This window comes from Colias philodice, chromosome 12 (genome assembly GCF_061535455.1).
Source record: "Colias philodice isolate Cphi_HAF_F1 chromosome 12, ilColPhil1 Martin Lab GWU primary, whole genome shotgun sequence".
NCBI lineage: Eukaryota > Metazoa > Arthropoda > Insecta > Lepidoptera > Pieridae > Colias > Colias philodice.
The window spans coordinates 4,222,046-4,241,256 of NC_143097.1; the positions used below are offsets into that span (position 1 = coordinate 4,222,046).

Genomic DNA, 19,211 nt, shown 5'->3' on the forward strand with positions numbered 1-19,211 from the left:
ACAATATAAATTACATACAACATTTTCTGAAAATTAAAGGAAAGTTCGTCTTATTTTTAATTCAATAAAACCTTATTGCGGGCCATGTTAATGACGTACGTTTCAATTAATTATTTAAATAATGAATTTCACGTTGGATCTCATGCTCGTGCTCATTTTACATTTATGACGTACCTTCGCTGTTAGGATAATATGGTAATTATGATAATCCCCACTTTAATTGCGCCTAATTAGAGCTTACCTCTCAAAGTACCTACTCACGGAGGAAATAATAACGCAGAATTCATTCCTAGTTACGAAGAATCCAAGATGAAAGAATTTTTTTAACGATGTCTCTACCGATTCCGATTCATCAAACACGTTCTTATATTTAGAAATTGTATCTTATGTAATATTAATTGCCTATTTGTGAAGGTATTTTTTATAAAAAATGTAACAAAATTGTTATATATATTTCTTTTTCAAGATTCATCTTTAAAATAATTTATTTTTATTTGATGTGTCAATATATTATTGAAATGAAATGAAAATGAAAAGAAAAATACTTTATTGCACACTTAGTACAGAATATATTATTATATATATATATTAAAAATATATATATAATAATATTATTATATATATATATTATATATTTTATTATATATATTAAAAATAAATAGAAGATATTAATGTCATTTAAAATATCTATCGTTGCTTCATGTGCTCTAAGAGCCAGCGCGCACGAGCAACTTTGTCTCCGCAACTATTTTGTCTCTCCCATCAATTTGTATGGGGAGTTGCGTCGCTACGTGCGCGCACTTTCATACTAGCCCATGGGTGGGAGAGACAAAATAGTTGCGGAGACAAAAAAGTTGCGGAGACAAAGTTGCTCGTGCGCGCACTGTCTAATTTGTCACAAGTATTTAGAGCGAGCGCGCACGAGCAACTTTGTCTCCGCAACAATTTTGTCTCCGCAACTATTTTGTCTCTCCAGCCATGGGCTAGTATGAAAGTGCGCGTACGTAGCGACGCAACTCCCGGGAGACTTTTTTGTCCGCGGGTTCGGAGACAAGCCCGCGACGCAACTGTCGCCCTATCTATTGGTTTCAATGCAAGTGCGCGCACGGCGACAAAAATGTTGCCTGTCGGCGGCCGCCGGCCAGTTGCCGCGTAACCGGCGTAGCGATAATACGTATTTATGTCAACGTTTTTATTCTCGTACACAGTAGTTTTAACCGACTTCAAAAAAAAGGAGGAGGTTATCAATTCGGCCGGTATATTTTTTTATGTATGCACCGATTACTCCGAGGTTTCTGAACCGGTTTACGTGATTCTTTTTTTTTTGATGCGGAATGGTGTGGGATTGGTCCCATAAAATTTATTCGGATAAGCCCAGTAGTTTTTATTTTGTGAGCATTTTTGTCTGATCTCGATGACTTAATTGAAATGTAGCAAGACTTTGATTCATTTCCAGGTAACCGATTGAACTAAAATTTTGTATACGTATGTAAATTGGATAGCGATAAAACATTATCATGACATAGAGCTGATTTGATGATGGAATCGGAAGGTGGCTTAGTAATATATTGACTCAACTTTATCGAGTTTGGGCTCGTTTGATTCGTGTTGAAAACACACACTAAAAAGTATTAAATAAAAATAACTTCGTTAAAAACAACCGACCTCAAAGACGGAAAAGTAAAAAATAAAAAAGATTTGATATTATTAATTACTACATATTATTTACCTAGATGTGTTATTTACTACAAAGGTTTGATGTCGGTGCACGGGCTTTACTAAGTGCTTAGTGCTTGGCACCGACTTCAAACCTATTTAATAAATTAATAATATTGTTTTTAATGAAGTTATTTTTATTATTAGTAGTTTTTCTGTCTATAGTAGAGCCATTTTAATAGGCAACATTGACAGTTCAACAAAATTCAGCAACGTAATCTAGTAACGACGCCATAAAAAATATGTTATTTCGTTTGTTGGAACTGCACATTTACTTAACTTTTTTCAATTACGATTACATATCTATACTAATATTATAAAAAGGTTTTTCAGTTTTCACGCATAAACTACTGAACCGATTACAATGAAATTTAGCACACATATATACAGGGTAACTTGGATTAACACATAGGATAGGTTTTATCCCGGAAATCCCACGGGAATGGGAACTATGCGGGACAAGAGCACAGACCACAACCGTTTCTTCGAAAGCCATGTTGATAAATGCAGAAAATTTTAAAGAAAAAGTTGCGTTGCTGTCGCTTTCGTGAGCGCATCGTTCAAAACTTTGCGAGGAGACAGCGACAGAGACAAAATAGTTGCCGGGCAACTAAGTTGCTTGTGCGCGCTCGCTCTTATACCAAACATACATGAATCTTTCACATAACTAACTTTAATTTTAAACTATTATTTTATTTTATACCTCTACCTTCTTCCTATGCGAATTCCTATAAATATACCTACCTATGTCCAAAAATATTTATGGCGTATTTTATCACAGTAGCTTTTAAAATTTATGATCTTATTAAAAGCATTAGCTAGTAAAATCCCGTGAATGAATACATATAGTTTTAATGCATATACTACTATTATACCTAGTATCTGTGCTTCCGTAAGTAGTGGACCAAAAGGTTATGGGGGGTAGAGAGACTTATTATCTAACAAAAAAACTAAAATTTATTGTCCTAGACCATACATTTTTTTTACACCAGCTTTGTTTAAACTTTAGTCTGTAAACTTTAAAACGTAAAATTTTTACCTATTTTTTGGTCTAATTTTCTTGTTGCTGTTATTATTATGCTTCAGTATCATTTTAATCAGGAAGACTTATGTATTCTTAAATACCTTGAACAATAAAATAAAAAACAGAAATGGTAAAAGTTCATATTTAGCTTATGTGGATGATATTTTTATCAAATTTTGAAAATAAAGCATAAATCAAAAACTTTATGGTCTAGGACTATAAATTTTGGTATTTTATGTAAGTCTCTCTACTCCCCATAACCCGTTGGTCCACTACTTACGGGACACCCTGTATAATATACAGTACCTATCACTTCAGATCAACATAACATAGATAAAAAACTCCTTTGACCTATTCTTTATTTGACGTAAATAGCCACTACCGGAATCGAAGGGCACAACGGTATTTACGTATGTTTGTTTGTTTTTCTTTGACGCCGTAGCCGTTTGCATACTGGTAAAGCAAACATTATACACGCCAAGGTTCATTTACCAGTAAATATTCATTTAAACTGAAGACTATGAATCTATTTTCAATTACCATTGTTGTTACTGTATCCTACAATAACAGTTTAAAAATAAGTTTATTTTTAATATAATAACATGCTTAGTTGTTTACGTATCAGTCACATCTACACAGGTAAAGTTTTAATGCTATTTAAGATGCCGTAACTCTTACGTTTAATCAAAGGGTTTGTATCGGTGAACAAAGGGAAATTGGTCCTATCTCGTTACAAACTTAAAGCTGTATCTATATTGAGGTGTTATTTTTACCATTACTTTAATTATTGTGTATTAAGTATTTTTGTTTTAATCAATCATGACTTAATTTTGTTTGTGTATTTAAGGTTAGAACTAAAGAACTTAAGTTCATATCGTAGGACTACATAAAAAAAAATAAACTTAACGTTTAAAAGATTTACATGAATTAAAGATAAGTATTCATTTCACAAAGCTGTTTATAAGATTATAACGCCTCGAGCAGTTATTCCACCTACGTGTTTTAGAGTTAAGGCTGAAATTTCAGTAGCCAGTCCTAGACATCCTTGAAATGAGACCTAGATGAGCTGGCAATTTTTTAACCGCAAAATATACAGGGGTCGAATATACAAGGCCAATATGGAGGACGCCGCTTGAAGTTTTCAGGGGCAAAATTCTCGAAAACAAATTACTGTAATACGTTATAAAGAGAACTATGACGAAAAATACAGTTTTGATTTTATATTAAATACGTGCTTCATTTAAACGGAAGATTAAGATGCTCGTCTCCACATTCTGTTAAAATTTCTTTCGCTACATCTTACTGGCATAGTTAAGATGCAGATAAATAAGGCTGAGTAATTAAGAGCTTTTCAAAACCTAAGAAAAATAAAATTAAAACAATATTTGAGTATAACGATAATACATTTAAAGTATTGATTGCAGTACTTAGGTACTACCTCATTCTATTAAAAATATTTAAAAGTTATTTAAATGAAGAAGAATATGGAACATATTAATATTATCACTAAAACAATTGACAGTCTAGCGGTTGTAAATTAGTCAAGATTTTATTATTTTTATTTTTACATACAAGTTAAATAATAAATAATAATATTTATAAAAATAAAAATAAACCTTCTATGTGACAATAAGCAATAATATATATGTAATATAAAAATAAATATATTTTACTGTTTTTCTTATAAGATTTAAAAAAGCAATGTTCCAATATCAAGGTTAAAAGTACCGCAGGATATCAGCTGTTTCAGATGTTATATATCTCGCACTCTTTGACAGAAACCAGACTAAATAATGATAGATTATACACATACGATACTTATATAAGGTAATAAGAAATTATTAAGTGCAAATATGCATGCAATTTAATAAAAACCAGTCTAGGTATCTAAGCTATATATACTTGTATCGTACTCATAAGACAATAATTACGTCACAAGGATAGCGTTATATAATGCAAAAACCTTTATGACTTTCGCCTTATAAATCATATCGCATCAAATACTTATTGCTCATTTATAATATAATAATACTTAATATTAGAAAATAATAATTTGATGGCTATGGCTTTTGCTTTGCCTTCAAGCGTTTATTATGATTTTATATTAATTTTCTTTGTTTATCTAACGATAACATAATTAAAAAGAAACCGTTCCTTGTCCCATCACTTGGAGTCTGCGGGTCTGTAAAATTAATAATTTATCGATTTCAAAACGTCCGCCGTAACATTTACGTAACGCGGCAAAGCACGCGTATCCATCAAAGTTACACCGGCCGATATATGCAAGTGACGAGCACATAAAATACAATTTTAGTATCGACGATCATGTGTTTGGTATGGTGGCCATATTAATGGTGATGACAAGTTCAGCATCGCGAATTGTATCACTGAAAAACTCACTTTTACGCGTTCGTAACAACCGATAAATTTTGTTCGATGGTGGTTATGGTTATTTTAATTAATGTTATGGTTAAGGGTTATGAGGGTATCGATCGCGAAAGACACCCGATGTTCGCGCCGGCGGCAGGGTGAGCCGCGACTGGGCGGGCGGCCGCCCGACGCAAGCGGTCCAAACTACGACTGCGCGTGTTTTTATGCCGGCTACCGACTTACTTGAAGCCGAATGAATTACACGTGAACATGATTCTAATTTACGTTGTTTATTTTATCTTCTCAGCTAATAATAGAATTTGTAATGGATGTGAAACTAGCACACACATAACACCGCCGTACACTATAATATTAAGCTTCATTGATACGAGCAGACATTTCTAAGCCGAAAATTAGACATATACCAAGCATACCTATACTTTAGCAAATTTGGTTAAATTTCTAAATCTACACTATTCTTCCTATTACATTGGGGACCAATAAACGAACCGGTTATTATTGTTTGAATATAACACCCGAATAAAAGGAATATTATAAAAGAAATATTGATTATGCAAATAGGTTTCCAAAAAAGCGTGGGCAGAAGTAGCATCAATTGTAAAGGATAACAAGACGATTCTAGATATAGCCTGACAACAGTTTGCTAGCGATCGAATATATTCTTACATTTATTTTTTTCCTGTGGCACATCCACTAAATCATCAGAGTTCAGACCCACTTGATGTTCAACGAACACCTACAAAAGAAAATTCAAAAACGAGAGAGCTTTGGTTTTTCCCAACTTTTAAAATCTTTTTAATTGTTGTATTGTATGGTTTCTACTTTCTTTCGTTATAACTATTTATCGGATAGAATATTTAAATTTAGTTGTAAATAAATTACATATAGAAGTATATCCCTATTTATCGTGTTATTAATAATTTTATAGTATTTTAAAGTTCCAATTAACTTATAGTAGGTAAGTACAATATGGATCGCAAAAAAACTTGGCAAACACAAAATGTTTTTGCGTGCTAAGCGCATTCTAACTATCATACCAGGTTTATTTATCTCGCAAGACATATAAATTAATACTCTCAAACTATTTTCATGACAGTTTTTATATCATTAAAATATTAATTCGTTTCACACACATTGAAAGTAGGTATATATGTACAACTAAATTCTTAATTACTGCGCTTTTGTTTCCCAGAGTATAGATATATATATCAATAAAAAATACCATTTATTGTTAGTTACAAATGAAAATGAAAACAAAAGGGACTAACTGAAATGGTTCAGTGAAAACAATAGAAAATGCTTCCGAGACCTTTCTTTCAACTATTTACGCTTTTTTAATTCTGAGTTTGGTAAGAAATTAAATATGGCCGCATAAAAATAGTGAAAATAAACTATGAAATCTTGGAATGTTGTTACAGAATTTAAGAATTACTTTGTAAGCGTTTATTTACAGGATGTAGTTTCAAAAGGCAACTTTGTTGCACTTATTGTAGTAAGTATTTTCCACAGAGAACTCTATTTATAACATACTTACACTTTTTTCCAGATTTATACAAAATGTCGCAACTTATTTCCAAGCATATTTAATACACCTAATTTAACGTATACTTATGAATATATGTAGGTTTCAACCACAAAATACGAGTACCTACCTCTACAAGACTTATTAATTATTCGTAGCCTACAAGTAGGTAGGTACCTACATAAAAGTGTTTCTATACGTGTATCGGTTCGATTCAGAAATAAGAGCTGTTATTGTGTGTTGATCAGATAGTATCAGACACCTCCGAGTGTTAGGCTTTTAAAAGAGTTACAAAAGCCAAAGAGTTTGGAAATTGGGTCGTGACACCGATCCCCTGTTAGCGTGATACCCTATACACTATACAGTCTAGAACAAATCCAATTACAATAACAACGTAAAAGAATTCGAACCCAAACCCTCAGCTATGTTAGTAGGTCAAAGAACCTCATAATAACGCTATAGATAAATAACTATATTAAACTATAGTAGAGCCATTTTAATAGGCAACATTTGACAGTTCAACAAAATTCAACAACGTAACCTAGTAACGACAACATAGAATAACATGATATTTCGTTTTGTTAGAACTGCACATTTGCTTAACTTTTTTCAATTACGATCACATATTTATAATAATAATGACCGATACAAGTAATTTTAAGATTTCATTTTACTGATAAACCATTCTAAACATAATAAACAATTTCTGAATTGAAGAACTGACGTTGCTACAATTTTGTGTCAATAAACCTTTTTTCTTTTTAAATACCAGAGACGTTACTCTAAAAATCGAAATCTGACATTTAGAATCGAATGCATTGATTACTTGTGAATAAAAATCATCATAAATTAATAAATTCGATTGACAAATGTTTAAAATCCGTATCGATTAATTCACTTTAATCGATGTTTTTAAGCAGGTTACCTCTCTTCGAAGATAAAATTGATAGACGTCAAATGTTGCCTATTAAATTGGCTCGACTATAGTAATCCATCTGTACAGTGTACTTCATGCTGTCTATATTCGTCCATTCTGTAAATACCAAAGATTTTTTCTAATATTTTCATCACGCGAGTTTGTGGTTGGCAGTCGTAAATTTTGTTTGTTCTAGGTCATGGTTTTTATGTTTCCTTTTACCTTTCTACCGTGAAGTAAAACGTTCATAAACATTCCTTATTTTTTATCAGAAATGAGAAGACTTATTGTGATATTTTATTGTAGATAATTATAGAAATAAGAATTTCTTTTTAAATTATCTTTTGCTAATATGATTTTAAGTTATAACATATCTATCTGTAGCATTAAATATATTCGTAAATATATTCGTAATAATATATTTATATACGATTCGCAAATTTATTTTTCAAGAAACAAGTGACGCAAGCGACCTATGAATAATTCACGTGTCTGCATCTCAATGATGCATTTCGTCTTCTCTATGAAACATGTGAATGTTCCATTTATAGGGGAAGTCTTTAATTAGGAGTAATGAGACGAGGTCGATAATTGTACCCGTAAAGTAACGTATATATAGTTACGGGTTACCTATAACACAAGATATAACGATATTTAAATAGATACCTCATTTTCGTATTGATTTAAAATTTATGTAGAGCTGTGGTAGAGCTAAGTTATCGTATTACAAAAGAAAGCCTTTTACTACGACGGGCTTTCAAAGTAGTTACTACAAATACTACAATCCTTGGTTAGTGAATATAATATTATATTAGTAGACATATATTTTATTAGTCATGCAATTAACAGACTTACTGCAAAAATAATATATTGCTGATAATTGCTTAATAATTAAATTATCTTTTGCATATTTATATAAAAGACATTGAAAATGTTTTCAGTAAGTCACAAATCAGCTACATCTCAATACATTAAAATGCCAGGTGTTATTTTTATTGTGTGCATTCCGACAAGTAGCTATGAACATATTTTGAAATATGGCAAACCAAAAGAATTAATATCCTTAGAAGAGTCCGATATGAAAAAATGTAAATTGGAAGTGGAACTGCGAAACAAAAAGGCTAAAAGTATACCTATACATTTGACTCAACATCAGTATAATGACGTTTACTACAACCACAAGTTGGAAAAAATAAAGGAAGACGATGAACTGATTACAATGGAAAATGTAAGTCTTGTAGCTCGGCCTACTTTAAAAGATGCAAGCTGTTTATTCATTTTAAACGCAGCTTTACATCGTTTAAAAATACTGACTGACGAAGCGAATTTTTAAGCCGTCTTTATATATTTTACTTTTCAAGATTTTACATGAATTACTAAGAAAACTTGATGTAGAGCACGTAGTGTGGATTAGCGATGAAATGGGCAATTATTTTGAAGTAATTTTCCCGCTTTCTACTGGAGATAAATGTGAGACGATGCTTCACTGCCTTACTCAACTCGGTATTGGAGTATGTTGTAAATCTATTGTTAGGTAAGGTTTAATAGAAAATATCTGTAGGTATTTGCCTCTATCTACTACTAACTGTAACTACTAATTATTATAACAACATACAAAGGTCAAAAGCTTGATTACCTTTGAGAAGCCCACCCAAGATGTAAATGAGAAAGTCGAACACTTCAATAACCTCGTCATTGGGCTTTTTGATAAACACGCTCCGTTGCGACCTATTAAACTGAAACACCTGCCCGCTCCTTGGTTGACCGAGGAAATTAAAGTACTGTTAGCAGCAAAAGCCAAGGCTAAATCCAAGCTCAGATCTGACAATAGTGAGATACTTCGGGAAAAGTTCAAAAAAATTCGAAATCGTTGCAATACACTATGTAGAGATGCACAAAGACGCCATATTCACAAATCGGTCGAGGACGGCGACTCTGCTAAAGTTTGGAAATTCCTTAGATCCCTTGGTATTGGCAAATCCCCAAATAATTCCTTACCTTCATGCGTAAACTTGGATAGTCTCAATACGCATTTCTCTTCTCATGTTAACAATTTCGACGCTAAAGTTAAACAGCGTACTTTAAATAGAATTACCTCTGACTCTGTTCCTTTGCATCCTCCGTTCAAGTTTAGTCAATTTTCTGATTGTGATGTTAAGAAGAACATATTAGCTATAAGCTCAAAAGCTGTCGGCAGTGACTGCATTAGCCGTAATATGATCATTCCCATCCTAGATACTATTGTTCCCGTAATCACACATATCCTGAACTATTCAATTTCCTCACATACCTTTCCAAGTGCTTGGAAAAATGCTTTCATTATCCCTCTACCAAAACATTCTAAACCCTCTACGCTCACCGATTTCCGCCCGATATCTATCCTTCCATTTCTGTCAAAAGTCCTAGAGCGCTTAGTACAACAGCAGCTTAGCGTTTTCCTTAATAAGTATGATCTCCTTAATCCTTTCCAATCCGGTTTTCGTCCCGGTCATAGCACGGTTACTGCTCTAGTTAAAGTCACTGACGACATTCGCTTTCATTTGGATCAAAAACAGCTTACGCTACTAACATCTCTAGATTTTAGTAATGCTTTTAATACAGTTGACCATGATATCCTTCTCAGCACGCTTAGTTCTCTTAACATATCTCCAACAGATATTGATTGGTTTCGTAGTTATCTACAGGAACGCCAGCAGCGTGTCCAAGTTGATAATTCTTTTTCCTCTTGGGCTGACGTTACTGCTGGTGTTCCGCAAGGCGGTGTGCTTTCTCCTCTTCTTTTTAGTTTATTTATTAATTCAATATCCCTCAACATCACTTCTCTCTATCATATGTATGCCGACGACTTTCAAATTTACTGTCACACTTCGCTTGAAGACCTGCCGAATGCTATTGCTAAAATGAACGACGACGTATCCACTATTGTTGATTGGAGTTATAGTCATGGCCTAAACGTAAACCCAAAAAAGACGCAAAGTATAATATGCGGTACGAAATACTTTGTATCCAAAATAGATTTTTCTACTTTGCCTAGGGTAATAGTTGATGGGATTGCTATACCGTATAGTACCGAAATTAAGTGTCTGGGGATTTGGATTGATTCGTGTCTATCTTGGAATCGTCAAATAAAGGAGGTTCGTAAAAAGGTTTTTGCTGCTGCGGGTTCGCTCCGTCGCTTACGTAATTTTCTGCCGATACCGACTAAGATTGCGCTCGTCCAAACACTCCTTTTACCTATCATAGATTATGCTGATGCGTGCTATCCTGACCTCTTCGAATACCACCTAGACTGCCTTGAGCGCCTTCAGAATTTCTGCATAAGATTTGTGTTTGGCTTGCGCAAATACGATCACGTCTCCGAGTTTCGCACTAAGCTCAAATGGCTTCCCATCCGTCTTCGCCGAAATACTCATATCCTTCACCTCCTGTATTGTGTTCTGTTCGATCCGAGAACTCCGCTATACTTAAAAGAGAGATTTGAGTTCCTTGTGTCTAACGTCAACCCGACGCGTTCCTCTAATAAACACCGTCTAGCAATGCCACCGCATGTTAATCATGTTTATAACTCTTCGTTCACTGTGCGTGCCATTAGACTTTGGAATGCTTTACCCTTAGACATAAGAGCAGCTCAATCTCTATCTACGTTCAAAAACTTACTGAAGCAATTTTATTTATCCAATTAGTCGGTAATTTCATTGTTTATTTTATTAGTCAATTGTGTTGGTGTGCGTTTTCTATTTTATGTATGTGTATTTATATATGTATGTTTATTTTCCTATTATAATATATGTATATGTTTGTATCTATTTATTTAGTTATATTATGTATGTACATTATGTATATGTATATATGTGTATGTTTATGTATATTTATAAGCTTATATTATTATCTATTTATATAATATGTATTTTTATTTATTTTTAATTTATTTATTTTAAGTATTTTATTTTTTCTGTTCTTAGTGCACTTTGCCCTGTTTTTAATTACTTTTGCACTGCGTCTCCTTGTCCACCAGGTTGTCTGGAAGAGATCGCTGTCTGAGCGATAAGACCGCCTGTTGTGCTCTTTTATTAACTAATGTATTTTGTCCTTATTTGTACTTTTCTCTGTGGTGCACAATAAAGTATTTTTGTTTGTTTGTTGTACCTTTATGTGAGACATACATTGAAATATAGGTATAACAGAAAGGCTAGACTAAGAATTGAAACTGGTTAGAATTTCAGACCCATCAAGATAAAAACGTGACAGAAATAACATGACTCCCAGTCCCAACTCTATCGAATTAACGTCGTCTGTAAAATATTGCGTTAGTGAGCCACGTTTTGTTAACTATTAACTTTAACAGTTTCACCCCTTGCTTAGGTACTAAACATTTAGATAGAAGTACTTAAAATGATTGAGAGCTCTAAAATTTACAAAAGTTTGTTGTTGGTTAGAGCCCGTAAGAGCACTCGAAATAAATTTTAGAAAACTTATGATATGGAATGTTTTCTAGTGTCCTTCCATGCAACGTTGTACATTCGGCAATAGAAATTGCAAAAGATGATGATTGCATTCTGTAAGTTTATTCAATAATTATTTAACAATTTACTCGGTATACTTATTACTAAATACCTAACTATTTTTTTATAAAATAGAAAGAAAAACGAAGACGCAAGGCGATGGCGGCAGTTTGTAGAGTCAATTAGATCGAAGTTAACTGTCAAGCAAGTGGTAGACGGTGTAAGAGGTGGTGGTGAACTGTCGTTTGATTATCTCACACTAATTATTACAGCTGAGTAAGTGTTAAAATGCAGTAAGTATGCCAATATACCAAGGGTATCTGTATAACCCCGGACCAAAAAACTATACCTAGTTAAGTATATATACCAAAAAGTATAGTTTTTTTGGTCCATGCCCCGGTATATCGGCACATAACCCTAGTTTTCTTCATTTAAATGTGCTAATTAAGTTTATTATTAAGTTATTTATTTCTTCACCACATCAAGCCTATTAATATTTGATATTACAAGTGCAAATGAACATGTTTTTTACAATTTTAAATTCACATGCGTAAAACCATTTTTGCATGATGGAAAAATATTTGCAGTTTTGAGTCACGTTTATTACTTTTTTTACGATATCGATCGACGGACGATACCGTACTATCAAGTGCATTGACGTAGCTGAAAGATTAAATCATTCCTTTGGAGACATTGAGACACATTAATTCCAAGAGAGATATTAAAATGAATTGAAATGAGACAGCAGTATAGGTAATTTTAAGTAGATTTACTTAGCAATTATCTAGCTATATCTACATCTAGATAACTCTCAGAGAGTAATTCTGAATAATTTGGAAAATCCAAAAGTGCACGCCTCATAATTTTTTTTTAATAAATATTTATTAATTATTATTTTTGTTTATTTAATAACAATTAAACCACATCGAATCAGACCCTGAAAAATGAAAGGGTTCTATTCCTGAGCATACTCAAGCGTAAGAGAAAAAAAAAGACTCGATTAGTAAAGTATTTCGGTCGCTATCGTGTTAACAAGAAAAAGGATCCGCACATACAGACACACGGACGTCCAAGACAGAACTTTTTTAAACTGTTTTTTAACTAGTTTAAATAACAAAAATGACATCAAAAATATCATGAACGTTAAAAATAGTGTTTTTTCTTAATATGTGTGTGTATGTATTATCTTACAAGTGCAATGTATGATACATAAAGACATTTTAAGTTTGAAAAATCAGATGTTTTGCGCGAAGTGACAGTAGTACCCACCTCAACGCTTCGCTTATGAGGCGTGCAATATCAAATCTGCTATTCATATTGATTTTCATTTTCATAAATTCTTACCTTTATAGACGTACCTAGTGCTTGTAGAATGTAGATATTATATTTCAAAGAAAATATAAAATACGATCCTTATTACCTTCATACGACTGTGTCACGCGAGATCCTTATTTTCTGTGTGAACTAGGTTATACCTTTAGATAGTGTTCCTACACATTTACACAATAATAACCTGGAATCAAATTATTTCTTAACAAATTCGTAATATTCAGGTACTTTCCTGTATCTTTTCAGTTCTCTTGCAGCACTCGGTCTCGTAGAAAATAACGCTTCAAATATAGTGGCTGCCATGTTGGTTTCTCCCCTAATGGGCCCCGTCATGTCAATTACCTTTGGAACTATAATAGCCGATAGAAGTCTTGTGAAAAGCGGTTTTGAAAGCCTTATAATCGGAATGCTTGCATCTTTGCTGTTTGGATTTATTTTTGGTTTGATATTGGGTACAACAGAAATGCCATGGGGGTATGGCGATTGGCCTACGGAGGAGATGAAAGCTCGGTAAATTTTACAGTATACTTTAATTAAAATATTTCAGTAGTTACATTAATGTTGAAGTTTTTGCCAAAATATGCTACCTACATTTCCGTAATGCTGCGATCGGCACTTTAACTCTCGAAGATTCAAATCCCGTCCGTTGTAATAATTAAGCCAATTGCTAATAATAAATAGCCGATGACCATAAATTATTTTTTTACCTTATTTAAATACAACATCTTTAGTTACATAAAATTACTATATAAATCAGTAAATAACAAGCAAATAGTCATAAAGCTTTGAGAAACTATCATTATTTTGCAGGGGTAATGTAAGATCGTTATGGATGGGTGTGCTATGGGCCCTTACATCGGGCACTGGCGTGGCGCTGGCTCTCCTGCAGGGAAGTGCAGGTCCACTCATCGGCATTGCTATATCTGCGTCTTTGCTACCGCCAGTAGTTAACTGTGTACGTAAATATAGATAATATTTGTATCCTAGATAATTATGTAGTAAAACGCTTCGATAGATTATATTTTTGTCAAGCAAGATAAGAGGCTTATTTACCGCTTACAGATGTGTTTTATATCATTGTGCATTGCATTACCATACAATATTAGTTGTCATTTAGTCTGGCCGATAAGCAAAACAGGAGATATCAGGAAGCTGTGAAACACGCATGGTAAGCTGCAGGGCGCTACCTCAATTAGCTTGTTTGTACTTTTTCTTATTTCTAACTAGATTTCCACCCGCTTTGTTTAAAACCTAATAAAAATCACTCCATCTACTTAAAAAACCATATCAAAATCCATTGCGCAGTTTTAGAAAAGCATACATATGGATATAGGAACAGAGCAAGCGACTTTGTATTGATTTAATTTTATCATTTAATTATACTGTCAATCAAGTAGTTAACTATAAATTAAAAATTGGTTTCGATTTATTCTCTTACTCATTCATGTGAAATTATAATTTAAATATTTTCAGGGATTATATTGGGCTTTGGCCTGTATATGGCTTCTGTACCCAGGGACAAAAATTCCCCATTTGAAGGGAGAACCTTATTACGGAAACTCATCTTACGAACCGCTTTATCATAATTATTTGCCAATTGAATTCGCCGTAAACGGTAATAATAATAAAACCTTCTTTGAAGAATATCCTGGAGCCATTTACAGATTTCATTTTCAATACGGTAGCGTTATAAAAAGGTTTTTTTTTTCAGGAATAGTGAGCTGTTGCTTAACAATTGTTAACGTAATATGCATATTTATAACAGCTATAATGTTTCTCAAAATAAAAGAAGTCGCAGCGCCGTACACATCCACACCAGATTTGCGAAGATTTTGGGAACAAGACATAAAAGTCGCACGTGAAGCTAATAAAAGCAATGCCAAATCGGATGATGATACAGCTGAGTAAGAGAGAATACAAAATTGTCCTAAATTACCTATCTTAAATGTTAGTTCGAGAGATGATATGAAGTGTGCTTATATCAGCACTAATAACAATTAGGTACTTGCATGATGCTGTTTCGACGGAAAATTGCAGAATTTTGTTTTCTTTTAAAAATAGATACCTAGTTAGTAAGTATTTTATTTTCATTCCTTATATTTTAGGCTCGTGATGGGCGAAATGAATCAAGCTGAAGACGAGGAAATGAAGGAAAAGCTAGAAGCAGCTGTGCAGGAGGCGCTAGATGACGAAACTTATAGAAAAGTGAAACGTATGAGTTACCAAAGCCATACTGCGGACGAGGTTTGTTTTCAGCACAGTATAGACTTCAGAAACTACATAATATCCCAGTTATTTCTAACTAGCTTACCGTCCGCCTCTTCGCCCGCCGTGTCTAAAACCTAATAAATTATACATATAAATCTTCCTCTTCAATCGCTCGCGATTAAACATACATAGGGACAGAGCAAGCGACATTGTTTTGTACAATGTAGTGAAGAAAGGATTCCAGTAGATGAATTTTCATTTCAGGTTATCCGTACTATTGGTCTACAACCGAGAACGCCTACCTCAGTGCGCTCGAGCGTCGTATCTGGAGGAATTTCCCCGAAATTACTACAACCTCCAAGAGGTTCCAATATCAACGACATAGCAACATTAGATAAACTTTTAACTTCATTACTGGGACTTCAAAAGCGACGCTCATATAGATCCCACATTGGTACTCCTAGAGCGAGTCATTTACCGACTTTACAAGAAACCGGATTAAACAGACGGTCAGAATCTTGGCCCGACAAAATCTATGAAGATTCCATTGTACGCAACGTGCTGCATAATTTGAAAAGTAAACGTAATTCTCCCAACGATGAAGGGTTTTTGACACCAAATTGATTCAATAGTATAAATAGCTAATCAATAATTGTCCGTGCTTAATCATACGCACAGTAAATAACAGGTTTAAGGAAAAATCTGTTATTTGTGATGCGCACATACTAAAAATTAATTAACATTTCATTACTTAATTACATAACAACCTTAAATTATGGAACTAATAATCTGATTATATTTAAATATATTGTACTGTTGAAATATGGTTGAAATCCATTTACAACAGTACAAAAAGTATATATTTTTTCATTTAAATTATATTTTAATGATTTTTATAATTGGACACATGCAACTTGGAAATCAAACTTCACAACAAAACATCAGTTAAATTAATAAAAATAAGATTTAAATAATTTTCATACATTTATACACAGTATAATAAAATAAAACTACATTTAACAATTAATTAGTTTGTATGTATATTTGATATGTACCTATCTATTGTAACAATATTTGATATTTCATATCTTATGGTAACAAGTATTATTGAAAATATAAAATATATTGTACATGATCACAGCAGCTGAGCTATAGTTCTTAATAATATTTATTTATATCCCTAGCAATAATTGTCAATTATTGACTATTATGACATTATCACAATAATGTGCCATTAGGTGTACTTAAGAACAATGTACAAAGTATTACATTTAGTAAACAATTAAATAATAATAATTAATTAATTAATTACCTAACGATTTGTTAAACATCAAGACAATTTTTTGTCAGTTGTATTATTACTTCTAAAATTTTTGCCATGCTTAACTTGTGAGGTATAAATGTCATATCCTAGAGATATTGTATTATCGTATAAAACTCTAAATCTAGTTGGCAGGAAATAAAAGTTAATTATTTGTGCCGGCGGCCACACCATCCACTCCGCTTTGTATAGTGTGACAAATTTATCTTTTACTTCGTCTTTAAAATTATCTACAGGATTATCTTCTAACAGGGCTAAGCTTCCGAAAAATGTGACTATCATTATTGGAGAGAATATCAATTGGTCTAAAAGTAGTTTCTTTATCACCATGTCTGTAGTCTTGCCTATAATAAACCTATCTAGCACTTTATACCAGTGGTGACACAGCACGCCTACAGCCGCACCAGAAAATCCCATATGCATAGTCCGTTTGAAATCATATTTGTCCATATCTTTTGTATACACTTCATAGGTCTGTTCTAATAAATCACCCACTGCAGATAAACTTATAGAAATGGTCACATTGGTGTACAGCAAATATTTATTACTGAAAGCGACCGTCCCTATATTCTTTAACCTTGTTATCGAACTGGATTTCCGTATGTTTGTTGCTATTTTTCTCCAAGTAACACCTATGGCTTGCATTGTATGTATCTGGAAATAAAATTAATTAACATGAATAAGGTTAAAATAAAAACAGTTTTTATTGAAATTTTTTATTTATTATTTTACAACATGCATAATTCTATGTCTTATCTGCTTTATCATCTTTTTGCTCCTTATGTGAATGTTTGATTGATTTACTATGTTTTATATGAGAGGTGTAGATATCATAGCCCAATGAAATGGTGTTGTCATACAATACTCTATATTTAGTGGGCAAAAAATAGAAGTTTATAATCTGTGCTGGAGGCCACACATACCACTCAGCCTTATATAAGATCCAAAACTTATCTCTCACTTCGTCTGTGAAATTCTCAAAAGGATTTTCTTCAAAAATAGCAACAGTGGCAAAGAATGACATGATAACTATGGGGGAACATATGAACTGGTCGAGCAGTAACTTTTTAATGACCATATCAAATGTGCGGCCTATGATAATTTTGTCAAGGAAAATGTACCAATTGTGGCATATAACACCAGCAGTCATTCCAGAAAATGCCATTTGCGCTGTTCTTGCATGGTCTAATTTATCTATTTCTTTAGTGTACAATTCGAAACATTGTTCTAAGAAATCTCCAGTAGTGGATATTCCAATGGAAAGGAAAACATTTGTGTAAAATAAATTCTTGCTACTGAATGCTCTTTTTATTGCCAACTTGTAAATCTTATATCCGTTAAGAAATAATCTTCTAAGAGTCATTGAATATCTTCATCGAAGGTAATTCCTTCAAAAATTAACAATATTGTATTATTCTAATTGCTCACAAATAAATAAAAGGGCAGCAAATATATTACTTAACACCAATGGTACTTAATTATTAATTATGAAGGCTATTTCTAAAGTTGATAAATTACGAAAGACGCATTAAGTATATATTTATTATATAAATACACCCATTCTAATCTTGTGACTACATTTCGTAGATAAATATAGATATTTGACGAAATAAATGAATAATATAAATAAATCATTATACTACAATAAAAATCAATATAAAATACTTTGATATCACTTTACTATAATACTTACAGTATTCAATTAATATATTGCTTTTTTGCCCACACTTCACAAAAATACATAACCTAACCTAAAATATTAACGTGAAAAAATAAACTAAAACCTATAAACTTGAATTCAGCCAATATCAGCTGCTGTTGCCTGTCAACTGTCAAGTCACAAGTGCCAACTAGATCCAAAAATAAATATACTGAACATAGACAAGTTGACTACCATTTTATGATTTATATAAGATATATCCTTATTTTTAGAGAAACTAGAATATGATTATTTCAAGTATATCTATTCATTCTAAATTCAATTCCCTACTCAAATAACAGCATCAATACTGTCCATATTTTGTTTTTTCTTGTATATGATCAAAACACTGTGAAAAGCGGACAATGTTGGAGGATATGACGGTCTGCTTTGTGTAATTTTTTATCATAAAAATCTTAGTTATATAAAAAACAATCTCTAAACATTATAGAATTATATTAAACTATTAACTAGATTAATAGACTCTTACAAGACGGCGTATCCACAAAATCACAGAGCAAGTAATGTAGTACACAAAATATTTGATTTGATAAAATTAGATTTGTTATTTAGTATTTTTTTA

At 32.6% G+C, this 19,211-nt stretch overlaps 2 protein-coding genes and 2 pseudogenes across 9 annotated transcripts in view; 1 reads left to right on the forward strand and 3 right to left on the reverse strand.

Moving 5' to 3' along the window:
• Nhe2 (Na[+]/H[+] hydrogen exchanger 2) overlaps positions 1-5,309 on the reverse strand; it is a 32,798-nt gene extending 27,489 nt beyond the window's left edge. For all 6 annotated transcript variants that reach the window (XM_089701401.1, XM_089701399.1, XM_089701402.1 and 3 more), the window contains exon 1: positions 5,141-5,309. The gene's annotated coding sequence lies outside the window, so the exon portion shown is untranslated. The remainder of the gene's footprint in view (positions 1-5,140) is intronic.
• Positions 5,310-12,051: 6,742 nt separating this feature from the next.
• LOC149483907 (uncharacterized) lies at positions 12,052-16,509 on the forward strand. The gene is made up of 8 exons (XM_089701403.1): positions 12,052-12,127; positions 12,207-12,347; positions 13,647-13,910; positions 14,211-14,355; positions 14,874-15,015; positions 15,112-15,304; positions 15,506-15,644; positions 15,873-16,509. Exons 1-8 carry the CDS (start codon positions 12,054-12,056, stop codon positions 16,230-16,232), a joined length of 1,458 nt encoding a protein of 485 aa, XP_089557529.1. The 5' UTR covers positions 12,052-12,053; the 3' UTR covers positions 16,233-16,509.
• A 114-nt stretch (positions 16,510-16,623) lies between these two features.
• On the reverse strand, positions 16,624-18,752 carry LOC149483908 (mpv17-like protein 2 pseudogene; annotated as a pseudogene). Of its 2 annotated transcripts, none has more exons than XR_016316358.1 (2): positions 18,623-18,752; positions 16,624-17,583 (listed from the first exon to the last, which is right to left on the reverse strand). The product of XR_016316358.1 is annotated as a mpv17-like protein 2 pseudogene, transcript variant X1 (transcript). The 2 variants fall into 2 exon arrangements; XR_016316359.1 differs by having other exon boundaries at positions 18,619-18,752.
• LOC149483909 (mpv17-like protein 2 pseudogene) lies at positions 17,644-18,311 on the reverse strand (annotated as a pseudogene).
• Positions 18,753-19,211: the final 459 nt, after the last annotated feature.